This window comes from Pagrus pagrus (assembly GCF_965226575.1).
Source record: "Pagrus pagrus genome assembly, chromosome: 19".
Taxonomy (NCBI): Eukaryota; Metazoa; Chordata; class Actinopteri; order Spariformes; family Sparidae; genus Pagrus; species Pagrus pagrus.
In genome coordinates this window covers 253,053-275,980 of record NC_140203.1, presented here as the reverse complement: position 1 = coordinate 275,980, position 22,928 = coordinate 253,053, and the positions used below count along the sequence as shown (strand labels likewise).

Here is a 22,928-nt window from a genome sequence, read left to right as displayed (position 1 = left end):
TGATGAGGAGGAGGAGGAAGTTATCTGCAGTATTTCATGTAATAAACACATTATATAAATGAAGACATTAAATCAGCTCCACTTTTACAAACTGGACAGCGCTCACTGACTCTCTCGTCTGGTATCAGACAGATTTGGACTTTTGTCTTTACAGCAGAACTTTAACCTGAAACAGTCTCAGAACCGCTGAAGGAACGACGTCGTGTTTCTACAGTTTCTGCTGAGGTCGGCTGTAAAAACTGACCTTCACCTTCATGGTTTCATGTCTGAACTCTGCAGGAGAGAAAACAAACGGCCACAGCGTTTATTTCCCGACGTCACGTCTCCTTTACAACAACATCTACAGATTTATCTTTGTGATGCACTGAAGTGAAGGAGACGTTGTGATTGGCTGATCATCATGTTCAGTCTGACAGCAGACTGTCTGTAGTTCACAGGTCAGCTGACAGGAAGTGGTTCAGTCTTTTAGTTTTGGTGTTGTTGGATTTTTAATCGTTCTGTTTTTAAATGTTGTTGATCGCGTTCAGAAAGAAAACACGTGAAATAAAAACATCAGTGGTTAAAAACACAGTTTGATTGGTCTTTTATTTTAGAAGAGATAAATGTCAGTAAATCAATAATTCAACAACCAAACACAGAAGAATGAAGAAGTTTCTGCTTCCTGTGACGGCCCCTCAGCCTCGCCCCTGACCCCGACCCCCGACCCCTGACCCCTGCTGGGTCTGACCTGCAGGCTGTGGCTCATGTTGGAAAATGTGAAAAACATGTGAAGTAAAAAGGAGATTTATATTTACATGTTTCTATATTTGTCTCCTCAACTTTCCACTTTATCAGTTTGTATAAATATATTTCATTGTTTTGTTTCACTTTTTATAAAATATGAAAAACGTTTACATTTAGTTTTGAATAACAAAGACAAGTTATCTGTATTCTTCTGTGACTCCTGACTGTAGTTTCTCTCTTCAGACTGTCTGTTACATTATTTTGCATTAATGCTGATTGTGGTCTGAACACGCTGACGGCTGAAACGTCATCTTAAATCTATAGAAAACATAAAGTGACGCCTGCTGATCAGATCGTTCAGCTCATGATGAAGAAGAGACATGAACCCCTGCAGGAGGAGGAAGCGTGCAGATGTTCGACCTGACGTCTGGCGGCAGACAGCTTCTCCTTCATCATTATCAGAGTCTTTGTCTCTTTTCATTCTCCCTCTTCGTCTTCATCTTCATCTCATGATGTAATAACACGTCCGATCTTTCACACTCAGCTGAACGTAAACAAAGTGAACACAAATGTGTATGAGGATGATTTTTTTACAGTCATTAACATTTTGTTTCAGTCATCAGATCCACACAGCAGCTGGTTTTAAACACTTAAAACAAGACAGGAAGAGGAAGAGGAAGACGAAGAGGAGGACTGTTGTGTTGTCCTACGCTGCCTCCTGCTGGTGGACACACACTCCTACACACACACCACTTTAAAAAGATCAAAATATAGAGTTGATTTACTTTTTAAAACCGTAAAATAAGACTTTGAGAGTTTAAAAGAGTCGATCAGACTTCATCCAGTCCACATGTGGCTGGGTATGGATCGTCCGGTATCACCAGCAGGACCGGTATCACTGCTCCTCCGGGCCCTCACTGCAGGATGTCGGTGAGTTGAAGCCGTTCTGTCCCACGATGATGCTGCTGTACATCTTCTGCTGCTCCTCTTTATACCAATCCTTCACTTTCCCTCTCTTCAGTCCTCCATCCCTGAAACACACAGCAGAGGTCCGATCACTCAGACACCGTTCAGAGGTCCGATCACTCAGACACCGTTCAGAGGTCCGTGTGTTTCTTAACCTGTCAATGTTAGCAGGAGACACAGCGTCTGTTTCAACTGATCCAACCATTGAACCAGTAACACAACAGCACCAGACTCCCTTAACAAATGTGGAGATTTTAAGAGTTGTTGAGTTAAAACAAACTTTGTAACGTAGTGAAACTCTGTCTCTGACAGATTCTGAATCATTGTCTCCTTCTTGTAAATTCAGCATTAAATGAAAACAGGAAGTTGTTTGTTTCCTTGTAAAAAGTGTCAGTTTGTGGCAGCATGGCTGCACCAGCCTGTCTGCTTCTGTGTCTAAAGTGCTAAAGTCTTACCTGCAACATTTAGCAGCTGTTTGAACACTGTTTACACTGATTTCACCATTTACACTCAATTTATGTCACATTTTACAAACACACTAAACAGTAACCAGTATAGGCGACTTCTTTGTCCCCAGACTCCCTTAACAAATGTGTCAGTTTAGTGAGTTGTTGAGTTGGAGACACTTTATAAACTGTGTGAAACTCTGTCTCTGACTGATTCTGACTGATTTGTTCCTTCTTGTAAATTCAGCAAATGTTCTTCATGAACTTCTTTCTGTCTTTGAGTAGAAACATGGAGTCTGTTTGTCTCAGTGATGGACGGGTTTGTGTCATACAGAGCAGGAAGTGACATCACATCAGGACACATGTTGATATCAGGTGTGGACTTTCGAGCTCAAAGCTGTCGACTCTCAGAACAAAAACCAAACACGAACAGCCTCAAACTTTTACGTTAAGTAGATATAATACTATCAACTTCTTGTACTTCAAGTATCTAAGAAGTGAAAGTCAACTGATGAGGAGTAATGTTAAAGTGTAATGAAGTAATCTGAGTAGATGATCCTCACCAGGCCAGGTCCAGCAGTCCTCCCTGATCAGCGATGGCAGATTTCACTCTGTTAGCAAACTGAGCTGCATCTTCACCATCCTGCAACACACACACACACACACACACACACACACACACACACACACACACAAACACACAAGGACAACACACACATTCAGACATTAATTATTATCACATCATATAAAGTCTTGACAGCATCTCACAGGATCCACAGATCATCTCACAGGATCCACAGATCATCTCACAGGATCTACAGATCATCTCACAGGATCTACAGATCATCTCACAGGATCCACAGATCATCTCACAGGATCTACAGATCATCTCACGGGATCCACAGATCATCTACTCGTCATCAACCACAGCAGTGATTCTCAGTGTGGCTGGGCCCCCTGGTGGGCTGTGGGGGTACTGCAGGTGGGCGTTTACAATAAATGAAGTTTTTAATGTTTTAATTTTGTATCTAAGTGTGAATACACCTGAATATACGTATGAGACAGTTACGTTGAGAAAGTAATCAGAGCTGATAAAACAAAAGGGTAAATCATGTTTACTTCTTCACTATGGGAGCTGGTTGTGTTGCTGTGTTGTGTTGTTGTGTACATATTGTTACATCATGTGGATGATGATTCACTGTCAGTGTCTCTGAAGATCTTCCAGTTGTAAATGTGTCATTCTGAAGTCTGGGAGCGTTTTGTCTTAGCAGGCAGAACAGCTGGACCAGATGTTTGTCAGAGTGCAGCTCTCAGGTCACAGTTCAGCTGGAGCTTCACTTGTTTGGAGTCTGAATAGAAATAGCTTGGTTTTGTGTGACGATGTGATGGTGCAGTGTGATTTCATACTGGGTCAAACCCTGTCCTGCAGGTGAGCTGTGTCACACTGTACCTGTATGGTCATTGGAGGGAGGTACCACACGTTGACCACAATGGCCCAGCTGGTCATCATCCGCAGCAGGTAACTGACCATGTTGTATTTACTGCTGTTCCAGAAGGCGTCACCGAACCGAGGGTCGTACTGCGACACAGAGGAGACTGCAGGTCAGACACCGCGTCACACTGCTCAATCAAACTGTGGTGAGTGTTCAGTCTGATCCAGATCTGTGCTGCTCAACACAAATACATTTATAACAATAATATAAAATTAACGTATGAAGCACTTTTCTGAACAAAGTTTTTTGGAAGAAAATAAAACCAGGCACGTTTCCTTTGACTGTGACCGTCAGCGTTACGTCCATCAACAGAGTTTTTGTCTCTGCCGGGCTGCAGGTGCTATTGCACCTGTCTGACAGCATCACAGCAACTATATCTTCAGACAATACCTTAAAAAAAGGTCTCTTGTCTCAAAACGCCAGGTTCACATGGGACATTATTTTATTGTCACATGTTAAAATTGTAGTTCATGTGAAAATAGTCAACCGCAGGAAAATGTGTGAAGTTTCACATGTAACATTTTGGTAAGGGTTTATATGAAGTATATTAAAATGTATTTTTAATATACTTCATAATATTCTTCAGTATGTGTGATTATTTTTTCGCTGCTTCGCTCCTTTAAAGGTGTAACTGTGCACTCTTACACGACATCATCCGCTGGACTCACTTTGATTGTGACCGGGTAAATTGTCCCTCCAATCTCAAAGCTTCCCTTCTTGAACATCATGACAGACGTGTTGTTGATGCAGGTTCCTGTTACAGACGGACACACAGGCAGGAGTCATCTAACCATAAAACCACCATCACCACCACCACCATCACCACCATCACCACCACCACCATCACCACCATCACCACCATCACCACCACCACCATCACCACCATCACCACCACCACCATCACCACCACCACCACCATCACCACCACCACCACCATCACCATCACCACATCACCATCACCATCACCACCACCACCACATCATCACCACCATCACCACCATCACCACATCATCACCACCATCACCACCATCACCATCACCACCATCACCACATCACCATCACCACCATCACCATCACCACCACCACCACATCATCACCACCATCACCACCATCACCACATCATCACCACCATCACCACCATCACCATCACCACCATCACCACATCACCATCACCACCATCACCACATCATCAACACCACCATCACCATCACCACATCACCATCACCACCACCACCACATCATCACCACCATCACCACCATCACCACATCATCACCACCATCACCACCACCACCATCACCACCATCACCACCACCACCATCACCACCACCACCACCATCACCACCACCACCACCATCACCATCACCACATCACCATCACCACCATCACCATCACCACCATCACCATCACCACCACCACCACATCATCACCACCATCACCACCATCACCATCACCACCATCACCACATCATCACCACCATCACCACCATCACCATCACCACCATCACCACATCACCATCACCACCATCACCACATCATCAACACCACCATCACCATCACCACATCACCATCACCACCACCACCACATCATCACCACCATCACCACCATCACCACATCATCACCACCATCACCACCATCACCATCACCACCATCACCACATCACCATCACCACCATCACCACATCATCAACGCCACCATCACCATCACCACATCACCACCACCACCACATCATCAACACCACCATCACCATCACCACATCACCATCACCACCACCACCATCACCATCACCACCATCACCACCATCACCATCACCACATCATCAACACCACCATCACCATCACCATCACCACCATCACCACCACCACCACCACACATCACCATCACCACCATCACCATCACCACCATCACCACATCACCATCACCACATCATCAACACCACCATCACCATCACCACCATCACCACATCACCATCACCACCATCACCACATCATCAACACCACCATCACCATCACCATCACCACCATCACCACCACCACCACCACCATCACCATCACCACATCACCACCATCACCATCACCATCACCACCATCACCACATCACCATCACCATATCACCACCATCACCACATCATCACCACCATCACCATCACACCATCATCACCACCATCACCATCACCATCACCACATCACCACCATCACCACATCAACATCACCATCACCATCACCACCATCACCACATCACCACCATCACCATCACCACCACCGCCACCGCCACATCAACATCACCATCACCATCACCACCATCACCACATCATCAACACCACCATCACCACATCACCACCATCACCACATCATCACCACCATCACCATCACACCATCATCACCACCATCACCATCACCATCACCACCATCACCACCATCACCATCACCACCATCACCACATCATCACCATCACCACCACCATCACCACCCCCACCACCACCATCACCACCACCATCACCATCACCATCATCACCACCATCACCATCACCACATCACCACCATCACCACATCACCATCACCACCACCATCACCATCACCATCATCACCACCATCACCACCACCACCATCACCACCATCACCATCACCACCATCACCACTATCACCACCACCACCATCACCATCACCACCATCACCATCACCACCATCACCACCATCACCAACACCACCACCACCACATCACCATCACCACCATCACCACATCATCACCATCATCACCACCATCACCACCATCACCACCATCACCACATCATCACCATCAACACCATCACCACCACCATCACCATCACCACCACCACCATCAGCACATCACGAGACTCTGACCTTCAGGAAATATCAGGATGGGAAGTTTGGTCTTGGCTGCAACGTGAGCTCTGAGCCTGCAGACAGAGAGCAGACTGTGGTTAGTCATCATGAGGAGAAGTTCACTGATCAACAGATCTCAGTATTCATCAGGATAAAAACCATCCAGAGCTCAGGCTGCTGTCAGAAAGACGTGTTGTCTTCTGCTGAATATCCTCTTTCACTTGATGTTTAGGACATTTGTCTCGGTTCTGGATCCTCCACTGAGTCTCTTTCATGATACTCCAGGCGTGTTGACCTTTGTGTCGCCTGGTGAATCTGAAGTTTAAGTGCGAGCTGTTTTTTCTGTGATATTGTCACAAAGCATCAATCCGACCTGTGAACGCTCGGGGTCACATCTGCAACAGATGTTTAGGGTTCAAAGAGACGGCTCAAATTATCTTCACAAATACTTGAAAAACTCTGACGCTCTCTACAAACCTTTACTGTCACAGCGTGGTCCTGTTGGACCTTCATCAGGGAGTCACATGGCGTGACAGTAAAGGCGTTTAAAAGAGAGTGCCTCAGTTTGTCTTGTGATTTTTACGTCGACATGTATCCTTTAATGTAAACTTTTACTGATGTGTTCACACCAGACACAACGCAAATTATTCACAGGACTAGATAACATACAAAGTCAATGATGAGACGCTCATGAACAGCAATAGAGGAGAGGAAAATAATCAGTAATCTGTGCGACTCGTACCAAGACAGGACAAACAAGGAGCTGCCGTGGAGGAACATGGGCTAGAAAGTCAGACTGCCTGGTAAGTTTTGGAAAAACGTCCCAGCACAACTCTGATTGATTCGCACTCCATTCAGGGAACAAACATTTAAAAGCTGTCTGCTTGACGTCTGGCCGACAGACCTGACGCAGCTTCATCTCAGCAGCTACGTGAAGACTTCATCTTATTAAAGGGTTAAACATCTTCCCCTCAGATCAGGTTGTGATCTCTGAGATCACAGCAGACGAGCTGCATGGAGACATCTGATGTTTGAATCATCTCCAGCTGCTTCAGGTGTTCAGCAGAACGCTGCAACTCTGTTTTACTGTGAAGCTCCAGAGATGTTCTGTGGACTACGAGACTTCACCTGACTTTATATCATCAGGAGGAGATGATGGCTGAGCCTGACTTTATATCATCAGGAGGAGACGATGGCTGAGCCTGACTTTATATCATCAGGAGGAGACGATGACTGAGCCTGACTTTATATCATCAGGAGGAGATGATGACTGAGCCTGACTTTATATCATCAGGAGGAGACGATGACTGAGCCTGACTTTATATCATCAGGAGGAGACGATGACTGAGCCTGACTTATATCATCAGGAGGAGACGATGACTGAGCCTGACTTTTTATCATCAGGAGGAGACGATGGCTGAGCCTGACTTTATATCATCAGGAGATGATGGCTGAGCCTGACTTTATATCATCAGGAGGAGACGATGACTGAGCCTGACTTTATATCATCAGGAGGAGATGATGACTGAGCCTGACTTTATATCATCAGGAGGAGACGATGACTGAGCCTGACTTTATATCATCAGAAGGAGACGATGGCTGAGCCTGACTTTATATCATCAGAAGGAGATGATGGCTGAGTTTGGATGAACTGTTCCTTTAATCCTCTCACCTGCTGGTCACAGCGTGTCGGTCTTTCATCTCTGACCTCTCGAACCAAACGTGCGGACACGACTTCACCATGGACCTCTGGATGACCCCCATCAGACCTCCGTGGATCTGACCCACCTGTGGACGACGTCACCACATCAAAACATGAGGAATAAGAGCTGACCCGACCCACCTGATGATGACACTCACCATGGCATAGCAGCCATCATTGGCCAGGATCACAATGTCGATGGGAGAGGTGTGATTGGCTACACAGATTCCTCCTTTCTGAGGCCTGTTCTCTCTGTAGAAAGAAGACGGGGATGCATGAGGTGAACGATCAGTCTGATGACGGTGAACACTGAACAAACAGCTGCACACACTGAGCTGGATCTCACCTGTTGTGGTAGTGGATGGTGGCGGACAGTCCTCTGGCACAGATCCTGTAGCAGGTCAGATGGACGAGCTCGCTCAGCCAGTTCTTCACACTGAGACGGACACAGGAGACATTCAGTGTCATCGTCCAAAGGCCACTTAATAATCTTAAGTGTTTCTGTGGTTTGTTGCTGTGTTGCTGTGGTTTGTTGCTGTGTTGCTGTGGTTTGTTGCTGTGTTGCTGTGGTTTGTTTCTGTGGTTTGCTGCTGTGTTGCTTTGGTTTGTTGCTGTGTTGCTGTGGTTTGTTTCTGTGGTTTGTTGCTGTGTTGCTGTGGTTTGTTTCTGTGGTTTGCTGCTGTGTTGCTGTGGTTTGTTGCTGTGTTGCTGTGGTTTGTTTCTGTGGTTTGCTGCTGTGTTGCTGTGGTTTGTTGCTGTGTTGCTGTGGTTTGTTGCTGTGTTGCTGTGGTGTGTTGCTGTGTTGCTGTGGTTTGTTGCTGTGGTTTGTTGCTGTGGTTTGTTGCTGTGTTGCTGTGGTTTGTTTCTGTGGTTTGCTGCTGTGTTGCTGTGGTTTGTTGCTGTGTTGCTGTGGTTTGTTGCTGTGATGCTGTGTTTCTGTGGTTTGTTGCTGTGTTGCTGTGGTTTGTTTCTGTGGTTTGCTGCTGTGTTGCTGTGGTTTGTTGCTGTGTTGCTGTGGTTTGTTGCTGTGATGCTGTGTTGCTGTGGTTTGTTGCTGTGGTTTGTTGCTGTGTTGCTGTGGTTTGTTGCTGTGTTGCTGTGGTTTGTTTCTGTGGTTTGCTGCTGTGTTGCTGTGGTTTGTTGCTGTGTTGCTGTGGTTTGTTGCTGTGATGCTGTGTTTCTGTGGTTTGTTGCTGTGTTGCTGTGGTTTGTTTCTGTGGTTTGCTGCTGTGTTGCTGTGGTTTGTTGCTGTGTTGCTGTGTTGCTGTGTTGCTGTGGTTTGTTGCTGTGTTGCTGTGGTTTGTTGCTGTGGTTTGTTGCTGTGTTGCTGTGGTTTGTTGCTGTGGTTTGTTGCTGTGTTGCTGTGGTTTGTTTCTGTGGTTTGCTGCTGTGTTGCTGTGGTTTGTTGCTGTGTTGCTGTGTTGCTGTGGTTTGTTGCTGTGTTGCTGTGGTTTGTTTCTGTGGTTTGTTGCTGTGTTGCTGTGGTTTGTTGCTGTGTTGCTGTGGTTTGTTGCTGTGGTTTGTTGCTGTGTTGCTGTGGTTTGTTTCTGTGGTTTGTTGCTGTGTTGCTGTGGTTTGTTTCTGTGGTTTGCTGCTGTGTTGCTGTGGTTTGTTGCTGTGGTTTGTTGCTGTGTTGCTGTGGTTTGTTTCTGTGGTTTGTTGCTGTGTTGCTGTGGTTTGTTGCTGTGGTTTGTTGCTGTGTTGCTGTGGTTTGTTTCTGTGGTTTGCTGCTGTGTTGCTGTGGTTTGTTGCTGTGTTGCTGTGTTGCTGTGGTTTGTTGCTGTGTTGCTGTGGTTTGTTTCTGTGGTTTGTTGCTGTGTTGCTGTGGTTTGTTTCTGTGGTTTGCTGCTGTGTTGCTGTGGTTTGTTGCTGTGTTGCTGTGGTTTGTTTCTGTGGTTTGCTGCTGTGTTGCTGTGGTTTGTTGCTGTGTTGCTGTGGTTTGTTGCTGTGTTGCTGTGGTGTGTTGCTGTGTTGCTGTGGTTTGTTGCTGTGGTTTGTTGCTGTGTTGCTGTGGTTTGTTGCTGTGGTTTGTTGCTGTGTTGCTGTGGTTTGTTGCTGTGGTTTGTTGCTGTGTTGCTGTGGTTTGTTTCTGTGGTTTGCTGCTGTGTTGCTGTGGTTTGTTGCTGTGTTGCTGTGGTTTGTTGCTGTGATGCTGTGTTTCTGTGGTTTGTTGCTGTGTTGCTGTGGTTTGTTTCTGTGGTTTGCTGCTGTGTTGCTGTGGTTTGTTGCTGTGTTGCTGTGTTGCTGTGGTTTGTTGCTGTGATGCTGTGTTGCTGTGGTTTGTTGCTGTGGTTTGTTGCTGTGTTGCTGTGGTTTGTTGCTGTGGTTTGTTGCTGTGTTGCTGTGGTTTGTTTCTGTGGTTTGCTGCTGTGTTGCTGTGGTTTGTTGCTGTGTTGCTGTGTTGCTGTGTTGCTGTGGTTTGTTGCTGTGATGCTGTGTTTCTGTGGTTTGTTGCTGTGTTGCTGTGGTTTGTTTCTGTGGTTTGCTGCTGTGTTGCTGTGGTTTGTTGCTGTGTTGCTGTGTTGCTGTGGTTTGTTGCTGTGTTGCTGTGGTTTGTTTCTGTGGTTTGCTGCTGTGTTGCTGTGGTTTGTTGCTGTGTTGCTGTGTTGCTGTGTTGCTGTGGTTTGTTGCTGTGTTGCTGTGGTTTGTTGCTGTGGTTTGTTGCTGTGTTGCTGTGGTTTGTTGCTGTGGTTTGTTGCTGTGTTGCTGTGGTTTGTTTCTGTGGTTTGCTGCTGTGTTGCTGTGGTTTGTTGCTGTGTTGCTGTGTTGCTGTGGTTTGTTGCTGTGATGCTGTGTTTCTGTGGTTTGCTGCTGTGTTGCTGTGGTTTGCTGCTGTGTTGCTGTGGTTTGTTGCTGTGTTGCTGTGTTGCTGTGGTTTGTTGCTGTGGTTTGTTGCTGTGTTGCTGTGGTTTGTTGCTGTGTTGCTGTGTTGCTGTGGTTTGTTACTGTGGTTTGTTGCTGTGTTGCTGTGGTTTGTTGCTGTGTTGCTGTGTTGCTGTGGTTTGTTGCTGTGGTTTGTTGCTGTGTTGCTGTGGTTTGTTTCTGTGGTTTGTTGCTGTGTTGCTGTGGTTTGTTGCTGTGTTGCTGTGGTTTGTTGCTGTGTTGCTGTGTTGCTGTGGTTTGTTTCTGTGGTTTGTTGCTGTGTTGCTGTGGTTTGTTTCTGTGGTTTGTTGCTGTGTTGCTGTGGTTTGTTGCTGTGTTGCTGTGGTTTGTTGCTGTGTTGCTGTGGTTTGTTGCTGTGTTGCTGTGTTGCTGTGGTTTGTTTCTGTGGTTTGTTGCTGTGTTGCTGTGGTTTGTTTCTGTGGTTTGTTGCTGTGTTGCTGTGGTTTGTTGCTGTGGTTTGTTTCTGTGGTTTGTTGCTGTGTTGCTGTGGTTTGTTGCTGTGTTGCTGTGGTTTGTTGCTGTGTTGCTGTGGTTTGTTTCTGTGGTTTGTTGCTGTGGTTTGTTTCTGTGGTTTGTTGCTGTGGTTTGTTTCTGTGGTTTGTTGCTGTGTTGCTGTGGTTTGTTGCTGTGTTGCTGTGGTTTGTGGTCTGCTGTACCTGCTCTCAGGCAGAAATCCAGCCAGAACCGTTCCGATCACGAGCCACGAGAGGCCGATGATGGCCAAGGTGATCCTGCAGGAACACAAGTCTGGTGTATTGAATCTTGTGTTTGCTCTGTTGTCCATTTTTATCACATTATAATGAACGTAATGAAACAGTTCTCAGCAGGAGGCCGGAGGAGCACAGCAGCAGTGAACTGGCTGCTTTACATCTCCAGCTGAAACTACAGGCTGTCACCTCTGAGCTACAGGGTGCTGTTAGCAGCTAGCATGCTGTATCTTACAGATTGTACCTTTGAAACATTTCAATGTAAAGTGTTGAACTGAACTGCAGCAGACTGAAGCACCTCAGCTGAGTCCCTGAAGGGGTTCTGGTTCTGGTTCTGCTCTGAGCCCTTCACTCTGTCTGTAAGGCTGAGCTCAGACACCATGCAGAGAAAACTCATTACGGCTGCTGTTATTAGTGATTTAATTGAGAGAACCACAGAAATGCTGAGCGCGTCCATACCGGCCACATTACCATCTCCCAGAGGAGCTGACTGACCTGAGAGGGAAGAGGACGCAGTATCGGACGAAGACGCCGAAGCCCCAGATGACGGTGAGGCGGAGGCTGATGTAGCGGAAGTTCTGGTTGGTTCTGGTGAGGAGGTTCCAGGAGGCCAGCTCCTCAGAGGAAAAGCGCTGCGTCACCTGGTCGTCCACGATGCTCTCCAAACCCTTCTTGCAGAAGTAGAAGGCGTCGCTCAGAGCAAACTCCCCCCCGGACAGAGACTGAGAGCTGCGCAGCTGCCCCATCTCCTCCTCCATCGAGCCCCCCGCTCGCTCAATGATCCCTGGACACGGTCAGAACAGGTCAGAACGGGTCAGAGCGGGTCAGAACAATCCAACTGTCGCAGGTTTACTGTGAATTTAATGTGTGTTCATGGTTTATTAATGTCTTTTAGTTTTAAAAAGAGGAATTCATTTGGCTGTTGTTGTTTTTTGTTGTCCACAAACAAATGATCAACATTTACTGATATCGATCCAGCAGCATGTTGATCTGTTTCTGTATCTGACACCAGCGATCCTCACACACACACACACACACACACACACACACACACACACATACACACACACACACACACACACACACACACACACACACACACATACACACACACACACACACACACACATACACACATACACACACACACACACACACACACACATCAGTCTGGTTAACTGTGTTGTGTAACACTGAATATGTGACTCATTAACACACAGCTCTGTGTATTTAAACTGTAATCTGACTCAGTTTGTTACCAAACAGGATTTCACTCAGCAGGAATGTTCCTGGTGTTCATTCATTCACAACGTGACTAACTAAAGTGTTTCTGTCATCGCGCTCTGACTCTGATCAGAGCGACAACGCGCTGCTGGACCGTCGTGCTCCTGAAGTAACGGTGGAGCTGTCGTGTCTCGTTCTGAAGCTTGAGATGAGACTGAAAGCAGCTGCAGCAGAGGAACAGAGCAGGTTGTGTTGAGGCGGACGATCACGAGGACGCTGACCTCTCACCAGCGTTAACCCTTTAACGTGCAGCTCTGCTCCCCCTGAACACTACTGATCACTGTGGTCTCTGCAGGGAGGGAGGCTCTGTGCTGGCAGCAGCAGCTTCAATACATCAGCAGTCTCTCTGATGACTGAGAGCATCTGGAGATGAACTGTCGGGCACACAGGGACGAGTTTCTGATGCATGTGCTTCGTCACTTCTAGAGGACAAACATGGACGATAACTTCTAATATATCAATTATCATCTGTGACTTTGTCCTGCAAGTGACACAGAGACACACTGCTGCTTGTTAACATGAGTGGATGTGACGCACAGAGCCACTGTCTCAGTGTCTGAGTGTCCCACTGTCTCACTGTCCCACTGTCCCACTGTCTCACTGTCCCACTGTCCCACTGTCTCAGTGTCCCACTGTCCCACTGTCTCACTGTCCCACTGTCCCAGTGTCCCACTGTCTCACTGTCCCACTGTCCCACTGTCTCAGTGTCCCACTGTCCCACTGTCTCACTGTCCCACTGTCTCACTGTCTCACTGTCCCAGTGTCCCACTGTCTCACTGTCCCACTGTCCCACTGTCTCACTGTCCCACTGTCTCACTGTCTCACTGTCCCAGTGTCCCACTGTCTCACTGTCCCACTGTCCCACTGTCTCACTGTCCCACTGTCCCACTGTCTCACTGTCTCACTGTCCCAGTGTCCCAGTGTCTCAGTGTTGCACAGGAAACTGATGTCAGTCTGTTTGACTACAGTTATGCAATCTGCTGTTGCATCATCATCCTGAGACGAGACATGTGTGTTTCGTGCTGCTCTCATCACACACACACACACAACCACACACACACAACCACACACACACAACCACACACACACACACACACACACACACACACACACACAGCGTCACATGATGTGTGTGCAGCAGAACACGATGTCCTGCGAGCAGAAGGAGGAACTGCTGCTGCTCATGACCGACTCGTGTGTCTGCTCAGTGAGCCGGGCTGAACCTCAGCCGGGTCACTGCAGAGGTCCGGTGCTGTGGCCCGGAGGACGTCTTCACGTCATCACACCACACTGGAACAATCAGGGTCACCAGCTACAGAAACACTTTCATTAAAGGTTCGATTGTATTTTGTCCCAAAACATTTCAGTGTTTGTGTTTAAAGCTGCTTCTGTCTGACACAGACACTTCAGAGAAGGACATAAAGACAGACACAGTGAGGGGACAGTGAGGGGACACCTCTCCCTGCGTCCAGCCACACGTCTCCTGCTGAATAGTTAGTTATGAATAATAACTCCATTCATTCACACACACTTTCCTCCAGCACAAGTCTGAGGTCACTGTGCTGAAAATGATTCAGGGTGATGATATTATCCCCGGATGTCCCTGCACTCCCGCTGGAGTGTCTCACGTTTGTCAAACATCTCGTCTGAGGCAGACGGATGTTGTGTAATGAGATGATATCTGTTTCATTTTATACATCACACTCATCATCATGGACCCGGCGACACGCTGCTGGGCGACCTGCACTCACCAGCCGAGCTACTGCAGTCGTTTGATTTACACACAACACAGTTCACATACGACTCTGGTTCAGGCTGGGGGAGTAACTGAAAACATTGTAATCAGATTACAGATCCATTCAGTAAGAGAGGGGATTAATAAATCATATGATGGTTCTTGGATTACATCAGACTACATGTGTCAACAGTAACAGTGACCATCGGCCTGCCTGCCGCAGACTCACACACCGACACGAAGCAGCGTCACTGTTTATTTCTTCAACATGTTTCTGCTCTGAGGCGCCTCGTGTTTGTTCCTGGCTGCTGTCTTCATCCACACAGTGGAGCCTCAGTTAATCATCGATCAATGATCATCGATCGTAATCATCGATCATTAATCATCGATCATTAATCATCGATCGTTATCATGGTTAATGATCGGTCATGGTGCTCGTGCTGGACTCACCGTTGGGCAGAGGCACAGGCACGCTGGGCTGCTCCCTCCGTCCTCTCTGGATCCGTAATGTGGCCCACTGCAAACACAGTTATTTTCAGATGACCTCTGACCCCGTGACTCCTGCTGCACATTTCATAAGCGAACAAACATCTGAAGTAATAACTGAAGTTCTGCTGAGGACACACGACCACACAGTGCGGGTTACCTCCAGGACTCTGACGAGGATCTGGATGTAGACCCCCGTGACCCCCAGAGAGAGGCCGAACATGGCGGGCAGCATGATGAGAAACACCACCACAAACATCCACACCTGGAACACACCTGCAGCCACACACCACAGGTCCTCCATCACGCCAGCTGAGGCAGCCACACCTGTGCAGGTCTCAGGTCACGTCGTCACCTGGAGACATTTTTGACCAAAACAGAAACAATGAATGAAGATAAGAGATGATCACTGAGAGGAGTGTGTCAGTCGTTACACACTCAAAGCAGCTGAAACACTTCTGACACCAAACATCTCCTCAGGTCCCTGAGCGGGTCAGCGCCAGCTGAGTGTCCACAGCAGGCTGGACTTTAAGAGTTTATTATTATTGTTGTTGTTGTTGTTGTTGTTGTTGTTGTTATTATCCAACGTCTGTATCCAAACTCTTAACACTCATCAGAGTACCTCAGACGATGCAGTGAAGTGAAAACTCACCAGACAGTTTTTTGTAGTTAATTAATCATAAAGATCAATAAATGGATTCCTCAGCAGAGTAATCAGTTACAGTCCTGCTGGAAGTTACTGATTATTTTATTAATTAATGGGCCGATCGATCGTGACATCATTGCAACGACAACAATAATAATCCAACAATCAGATATTAAATGAGACAGTAACACTTTGCACAATGAGTACTTTTACTTTTGTTTAGAGTACATTTTATCTGTAGCGTACTTTTACTTTGATTTTGAATACAACACTTTTACTTGTAATGGAGTATTTTTATACTGTTGTATTTCTACTTTACTTTCCAGAAACTCACTGAAAAAAAGTACCTCCTGGAGGAGGAAGTATTCAGATCCTGTACTTTAAGTACTATTACCACACTGTATGTACTCTGTTACAAGGAAAAGTAAGTTAAAGATACTTAAGTAAATATGTAAGTATAATCAGGAACATGTACTTAAAGTATTCAAAGTAAAAATATCTATAATAATTTAACATTTTGCATAAAAAGTATTTTTACTTTTTATACTCTAATTACATTTTGATGATGATACTTCTGTACTTTTACTTTGATTTTGAATTCAGGACGTTTTCTTGTAATTAAGTTATTTAAACTTTATTTCTACTTTAACTGAAGTAACGGATCTGAGTACTTCACATAGTATTTAGTGAAGGAAGTATTCAGTTACTTTAAATACTAATACCACTCTACAAATACTTTATTACAAGTAAAAGTAAGTATGTATAATCAGGAAAATGTACTGAAAGTATTCAAAGTAAAAGTACTTCATAAAGTATTTGGTTGAGACGAAGCGCATGTTGATCATTTTCACCATTAATCGATTACTTGTTTCTTATTGTGAGCAGAAACTGAGAGAAGCGTAAGAGGAAAGAACTCGAGTAAATTAAAAGTACCTTCATTTCTACTTCAGTAACGTGAGGCCAAAGTACAGCTGCATGTACTCCGTTACTTTCCAGCACCAGCTAAAGGAAAAGCAGCAGCTGGACCGTTAGTCCGGACCGGCGACACGCAGTAACGTTCAGGGACGTTCAGTAACGTTCAGGGACGTTCAGTAACGTTGAAAGTAAATACCCGAGGCTCGGTGAGACGGTCCGGCGGTGTTTCCTGTCCTCCTCCAACTCTCCGCTCCGCTGTCTCGCCGCTGCTGCTCTCCGTCATCAGCCTCCTGACGGACGGCTGCGCTGTAAACACGCAGGCTGTCACTGCGCATGCTCTGCGCACACGATGCGCCGCGGCGCTGAAGCGAGCTTCCGGTTGGACAGTGAGGGGAAACTGGAGTCACGCTGAGCGGGTCCTCGTCTGTCCACCTCTTTACTGGTACTGAAGCAGGTGGACATCAGTGTGCAGCCTCACTGCTGTCTGAGAGACACTTTCAAACGTGTGACACCGTTAATACACACAAGCAAAGGGACAGTTCACTGTTTTTTCACACCTAAACCACACTGGACCAGATCTCTTTTCAAAAACCTCTACACCTGAACCTGATTATCCCAGAGAGGCTGAATATTCTTTGAAAAACAAATATTGAACTAATACTCAAAAATCATAAATCGGGAAAAACGATTATATTATTAAGACATTTCAGATTTGCTCCATCGCAATTATTCTAACTATTTATTTATTTTGTAATCCTGTGACGTGCTGCAGACTTCATAGTGAAAACTGTCTGTCACTTGTTTTCTTTGCTCCGTGTTTTATTTAATTTCGGCTTAAAATCCTCCATGAGATAAGTTTTAAACAAGTTCTGCACAAAATGTCTTCAGTCGGAAGCGGAACTAAATGCCTCCGCACTTCCCCTGTCGGAGCTGAACAGCGTGACACCAGCGGAAGTAAACAGCAGCAGCTAGTAGCATTAGCTGCTTCCTGTGTGATGAATGAAGTGGAAGACGGTACTGAGTCACAGCGCAGCTCATTATTGAATCGGTCATTAAAGAACAATGAGTTCCGCGGAGAGTTTGAGAGAGTTTGTCAGCGAGCGACTAACTGCTGCTGCTGAAGAAATATTCCGAGTGTTTCAAACAACTATCGTCCAGTACGAGGAGGAGATCGACCGGCAGCGCGTCATGCTGGATATCTGCTGGAAGCCCCAAGTGAAGTTACACAGGATCGGTGAGGACACGTTATTACTTTATAACGCTGCTGTTCAGAGCCCTGCAGTGGCCACAGAGGGGAGATATGCATCGCAGCCACGTTTCACTACATGGAGCGAACATACGAGTGTTTCCCCCGTGTTGGTTCATTCCACTCGGGACTCCGGAGGGTCTGAGTGTCCGCTGCACGGCTGGGCTCCGTTCTATAGAAGCCCGCTGCGAAACTCCGCTCAAAAAATGCTGATTTTACACACAAACCGTTCAGAACAACATGAGCAGCACTAAAACTCAACAGAAAGAGGTGTGACTCATTCAACCTATTAGGAAGACATGTCGGCATTGGTTTTGAGTCAGTGGGTCAGATGAGCTGGAAGCTATCGGAAAAAATGTAGATTTTACATTTAAAACATTTATGACAAATATGAGGAGCATTAAAGTCCATATAACGAGGTGTGTCCTAATCACCCAGTGTATTAATACAATTCGGCATTGGTTTTGAGTCACTGGGTCACATGACCTGCAGAAATAACTCAAATATTTTTATGAAATCATCTCATTACACATTAGCAGTTAACATATGTAGTTATATGAAGACAAATTAGTATCGTTTTTAATTAAATCATAACAGTCAAAGAAAGGACACTGACTGGTGAATCAACCTGATGTAAATGTTTTTGATGGTGGAGGAAACCCACGCAAACAATATGTGTATTCATTCACTGCCATTGTTCTCTGTCCCTCCAGAGCTCCCACAGCAACATGTCTGTAAGGAGGAGGAGGTTCTGGCTGACCAGCAGCTCTGTGACCAGGAGAGGAACTCCAGTCTGGACCAAGAGGACCCAGAGCCTCCAGAGATTAAAGAGGAACAGGAGGAACTGTGCACCAGTCGGGAGGGAGAGCAGCTTGTACTGAAGGTGGAGACAGATACCGTCATGTTGACTCCAACTTATGAGGAAAGTGACCGCAGTGAAGCAGAACCAGAAAGTGACCACCAGCTCCTCTCTAACAACTCTCATGTAGCTGAGAGCCAAGATCAGAAAGGAGGAAAACATGGAGATTCAGGATCAGCTGGAGATGGAGAGCCAAAGCAAAAGAAAAGACATCGCAGACGCAAAAGTCACAGTGATAATGCAAAAAACTCGACCTCATCAGACATTCACCATAACACTCACCCAGGTAACAAGTCTTTCAAATGTGACACATGTGGAAAGGCTTTCAAGTGTAAGTCCCTGCTGAATGCACACCTAAGAACCCACACAGGTGAGAAGCCTTTTAACTGTGAAATATGTGAGAAAGATTTCAAGCACCATAGTTGGTTAACAGTCCACATGAGAATCCACACAGGTGAGAAGCCTTTTAACTGTGAAATCTGTGGGAAGGCTTTCCTCCGTCATGCTCACTTAGCTCGTCACAGTCAAATCCACACAGGTGAGAAGCCACATTCCTGCCAAACATGTGGGAAGACCTTCTCTGAATCATCTACTTTGAAAATGCATATGAGAATCCACACCGGTGAGAAGCCGTATTCTTGCAAGACATGTGGGAAGACTTTCAGGCATCAGGGTTCCTTACCACATCACATGAGAATCCACACAGGTGAGAAGCCATATTCGTGCCAAACATGTGGGAAGACTTTCAGGTCTTGTGGTGATCTAAAGAAACATACGAGAATCCACACAGGTGAGAAGCCATATTCGTGCCAAACATGTGGGAAGACTTTCAGGTCTTGTGGTGAGCTAAAGAAACATACGAGAATCCACACAGGTGAGACGCCATTTTCTTGCAACACATGTGGGAAAACATTACGTGATTCATATAGTTTGAAAAGGCACGTGAGAATCCACACAGGTGAGAAACATTTGAGGACACGTACAGGCGAGTGACTTGTATTTCAAAAATACGTTGGAGGTGATTCGGTTCCAGTGTTTCATGCATAACTGCAGAACTTTAACTTGAAATGACTTGAAGAATCCTCAGAGGATCAATATTCACAGGAGAAATGATGAGCTGAAAGCTGAATGTGTACAATTTCCCTTTGAGAAAATATGTTTGTGTCAATATCTTCATGCTGATTTGCCCATATTTGTTAACATGATGATTAAAAAGTGGAGTTAATCAGTCTCATGTGTCCCACTTATTACCGCCCCTCGTAGCAGTTTAGAAAAGAGAACCACATTTCTTTGTGGAATTAAGCAGAGTAGATCTTCACCTTAATACAAAGAGTACAACAGACAGTGTAAACACACTGTAAAAAGAGCATAAAAATGGTGTTAAGTATAGTTAATTAAATGAATATAAATAACATGTAAGAAATGGAATCAGATAAATAATTAAAAGTCTTTTTGAGTCTGCTTATGAATATTTTTTTGACCTAATTATTTTGTGAAGTTTAAAACTAGTCAGATAAGTTTTAAACAAGTTCTGAACAAAATGTCTTCAGTCTGCAGCGGGTGTAGTTTTATTACAGTTTGTATTATTTTATAGTGGTGAACCAGTGATTGCTGTGAAAGGGCAGCTGACAAGGGAAAGACACCAGAGAACCAATCAAATCAAAGTACAGTCGATCACATGACTCATAATTAGATTCATGTCGAACACAGCAGAATATTTCCTCTGTACAAAGTGATTAACATGAGAAAACATCATGTTTAACTGCTTTATGTGTGTTATATATGTAACGTATACGTCAGCGAGGCCTGTCAACATCAGAGTGACATCAGAATAAATCACAGCTGTAAAACACGAGAGAAAATCCTTAAAACATTAAACTGGCCCAAAAAATAGAGAAATCAACATGTTTCTGTCCAACAGGATCTGACTGAGTTCAGTTTGTGATACAGGACAGGGAGGGTGCTGTCATACCCAACATTAACCACCAGGGGGCGTCCTCAGTCCTTTTACAAACAGCTGTTCTCAGACTCAGCTTCCACTGATGGTCATCTGCACAGTGAAGTAACTATTGGTGATGAAACATCAAACTACAGGAACAAACAGTGCTGACAGACCACAGAGGGCGCCGTCTCCATGAATTACACATTTAACAAGTGATTACATGCTAATTTCCTCACGTAGTTATGACATCAACGCTTCACAGGAACAGAAAGAAACCGTGTGGAGCTGTTCTCCACTGTCCAGTGGTGATGTTCACTCCTTCAATGCTTTACCAGCTGATTTTAGTTGACTAAACTTGTACTGCAGCGCTGCCAGGAGTCGTTTATCTGCTTGACTCTTCATCTCCTCCAGTTTCTGGACCTTCTCTGTGTCTCTCTTCTCCGTGATCTTCTCAATCAGGAAGTCCAAGTGGACATGAGTGGACAGTGAATCTACATTCAGGGCGATCTGCTCCAGTGTGTGATGAGGGCGACGATGCTCTGCTCCATGTCTTTTCCAAACAGAGACACCACTGAAGCAAAGACGTATTTAAGACGATCGTTCAGACGATTCTCAGTCGCCTTCAGCACCAGACCCACTGCATTCATCTCATGAACTCCATCTTCTGAGCGGAACAAGTCTAACAATCTTTGACTGATGATGTCTTCTTGTTCGGTCCCTCTGTTATATTCATATCCAGGAGTGTCGATGATGGTCAGAGAGTAGGGCAGAGTTTTACCTTCAAATCCAAAGATCTGGTACACGATCACATCTGATGTCTGACTCTCTGATTGGTTTCTCTTCTCGTCCTCTACAATCTGAAACCAGACCTCGTCCTCCCACTTCACTCCCATGGTGTAGTTGACCAGAGCGTTGACCAGAGCAGATTTTCCTGTTACTGTTTCTCCCACAAGTAAGATGGTTCTGTTTGGCTGGTTCACATCTTTTTCACCAAGAGTCATTCTTCTTAGAGATCCAGTCGTCTCTGTCTTTGGTCTCAGCTGGTAGACGGCAGGAGATCCTGGACAGAGTCCAACCGATGATCGCTGACTCAGCATTACAAACCATCATGTGAGTGGTGTTAAGTGTTTTTCATGTGACAGATGAGCTCACTATATAGACTCCAGTGAATGAGTGAATCTCATCGCTGCTCTAAATGAATGGCTGAAGGACTCAGAGCTGAGCTGACTGGTTTATCTCCTGTTACTAAGTCGTTGCCAGGGTTCATCCTCTTGTGTTGCCGGGGAAACTTTGTTCTTACTCCTGACAAATTGTATATTTTGACAGTCGAACACGTAAAAATGTTAATGAATGGTCTTCATTTAGTTTCTCTGGCAAGTGACCATGAGTGGGATAAGGCCCTTTGAGGTGTTGAAGAGCAGGAGTCAGACATGACCCGAGTGGACCTGAGGATCACCTGTTGACCCGAGTGGACCTGAGGATCACCTGTTGACCCGAGTGGAGCTGAGGATCACCTGTTGACCCGAGTGGACCTGAGGATCACCTGGTGCTCCGTACCTGTTATTAAGTGCAGAAACTAAAGATCTGCCACAGTGTTGTATCGCCTTGTTCTGAGACTGAGTTCTGATGACCTAACATCCCATTACACAGCGCTCATCATCCTCTGACCGGGTTTTTATTTGGTCCAGTCTGTGTTTGCTTGTCTTGCTGTCTGGTGCTGTGTGTTGTCACAGTGTGTTGTTGTGTGTCCTGTGTGTCTGACCTGTACGCTGCTGTGAAAAGGATTTCTGTCTGAGTGAGTCGTGCATGTTTGGTGTGTTTGGGCTCACAGCTCTGTTTGGATCGGGTCTAAAGTGTTGAGCTGGAGACGTCCTGTAGTTCAGAGTGCAGAAGACACATTTTGTTCCTCTTGGTAAAGTTTTCATATTTTGAAACGGCTCCTGTTGTCTTTAGGTTCACATCTGAAATGATTTCCTGTCAGTGAGAAACACAAAGTCCTTCAGTCCTTCAGTCGTCATGTTGCAGTGTTTGGAGATGCCGTTGGCACTCAGTGA

At 45.7% G+C, this 22,928-nt stretch overlaps 2 protein-coding genes across 4 annotated transcripts; one reads left to right on the top strand and one right to left on the bottom strand.

Moving 5' to 3' along the window:
• Positions 1 to 559: 559 nt before the first annotated feature.
• gpat3 (glycerol-3-phosphate acyltransferase 3) lies at positions 560 to 17,146 on the bottom strand. 3 transcript variants are annotated; one of them, XR_014624798.1, is made up of 14 exons: positions 16,846 to 17,017; positions 15,427 to 15,621; positions 15,231 to 15,297; positions 12,257 to 12,545; positions 11,711 to 11,785; positions 8,518 to 8,607; positions 8,330 to 8,423; positions 8,142 to 8,257; positions 6,488 to 6,543; positions 4,297 to 4,382; positions 3,586 to 3,714; positions 2,699 to 2,778; positions 1,509 to 1,754; positions 560 to 1,267 (listed from the first exon to the last, which is right to left on the bottom strand). XR_014624798.1 is itself a non-coding variant. In XM_084382925.1 (13 exons), the coding sequence occupies exons 2-13, from the start codon at positions 15,568 to 15,570 to the stop codon at positions 1,619 to 1,621; spliced, it is 1,362 nt and encodes a 453-aa protein (XP_084239051.1). In that variant the 5' UTR covers positions 15,571 to 15,621; positions 17,024 to 17,146; the 3' UTR covers positions 560 to 1,618. The 3 variants fall into 3 exon arrangements, 2 of the variants coding, with proteins under 2 accessions (XP_084239051.1, XP_084239050.1); XM_084382925.1 differs by lacking the exon at positions 16,846 to 17,017 and adding an exon at positions 17,024 to 17,146 and having other exon boundaries at positions 560 to 1,754; XM_084382924.1 differs by having other exon boundaries at positions 560 to 1,754.
• A 629-nt stretch (positions 17,147 to 17,775) lies between these two features.
• On the top strand, positions 17,776 to 20,162 carry LOC311274912 (uncharacterized protein). Its single transcript, XM_084382926.1, has 2 exons — positions 17,776 to 18,061; positions 18,787 to 20,162. The coding sequence occupies exons 1-2, from the start codon at positions 17,890 to 17,892 to the stop codon at positions 19,923 to 19,925; spliced, it is 1,311 nt and encodes a 436-aa protein (XP_084239052.1). The 5' UTR covers positions 17,776 to 17,889; the 3' UTR covers positions 19,926 to 20,162.
• The last annotated feature ends 2,766 nt before the right edge of the window (positions 20,163 to 22,928 follow it).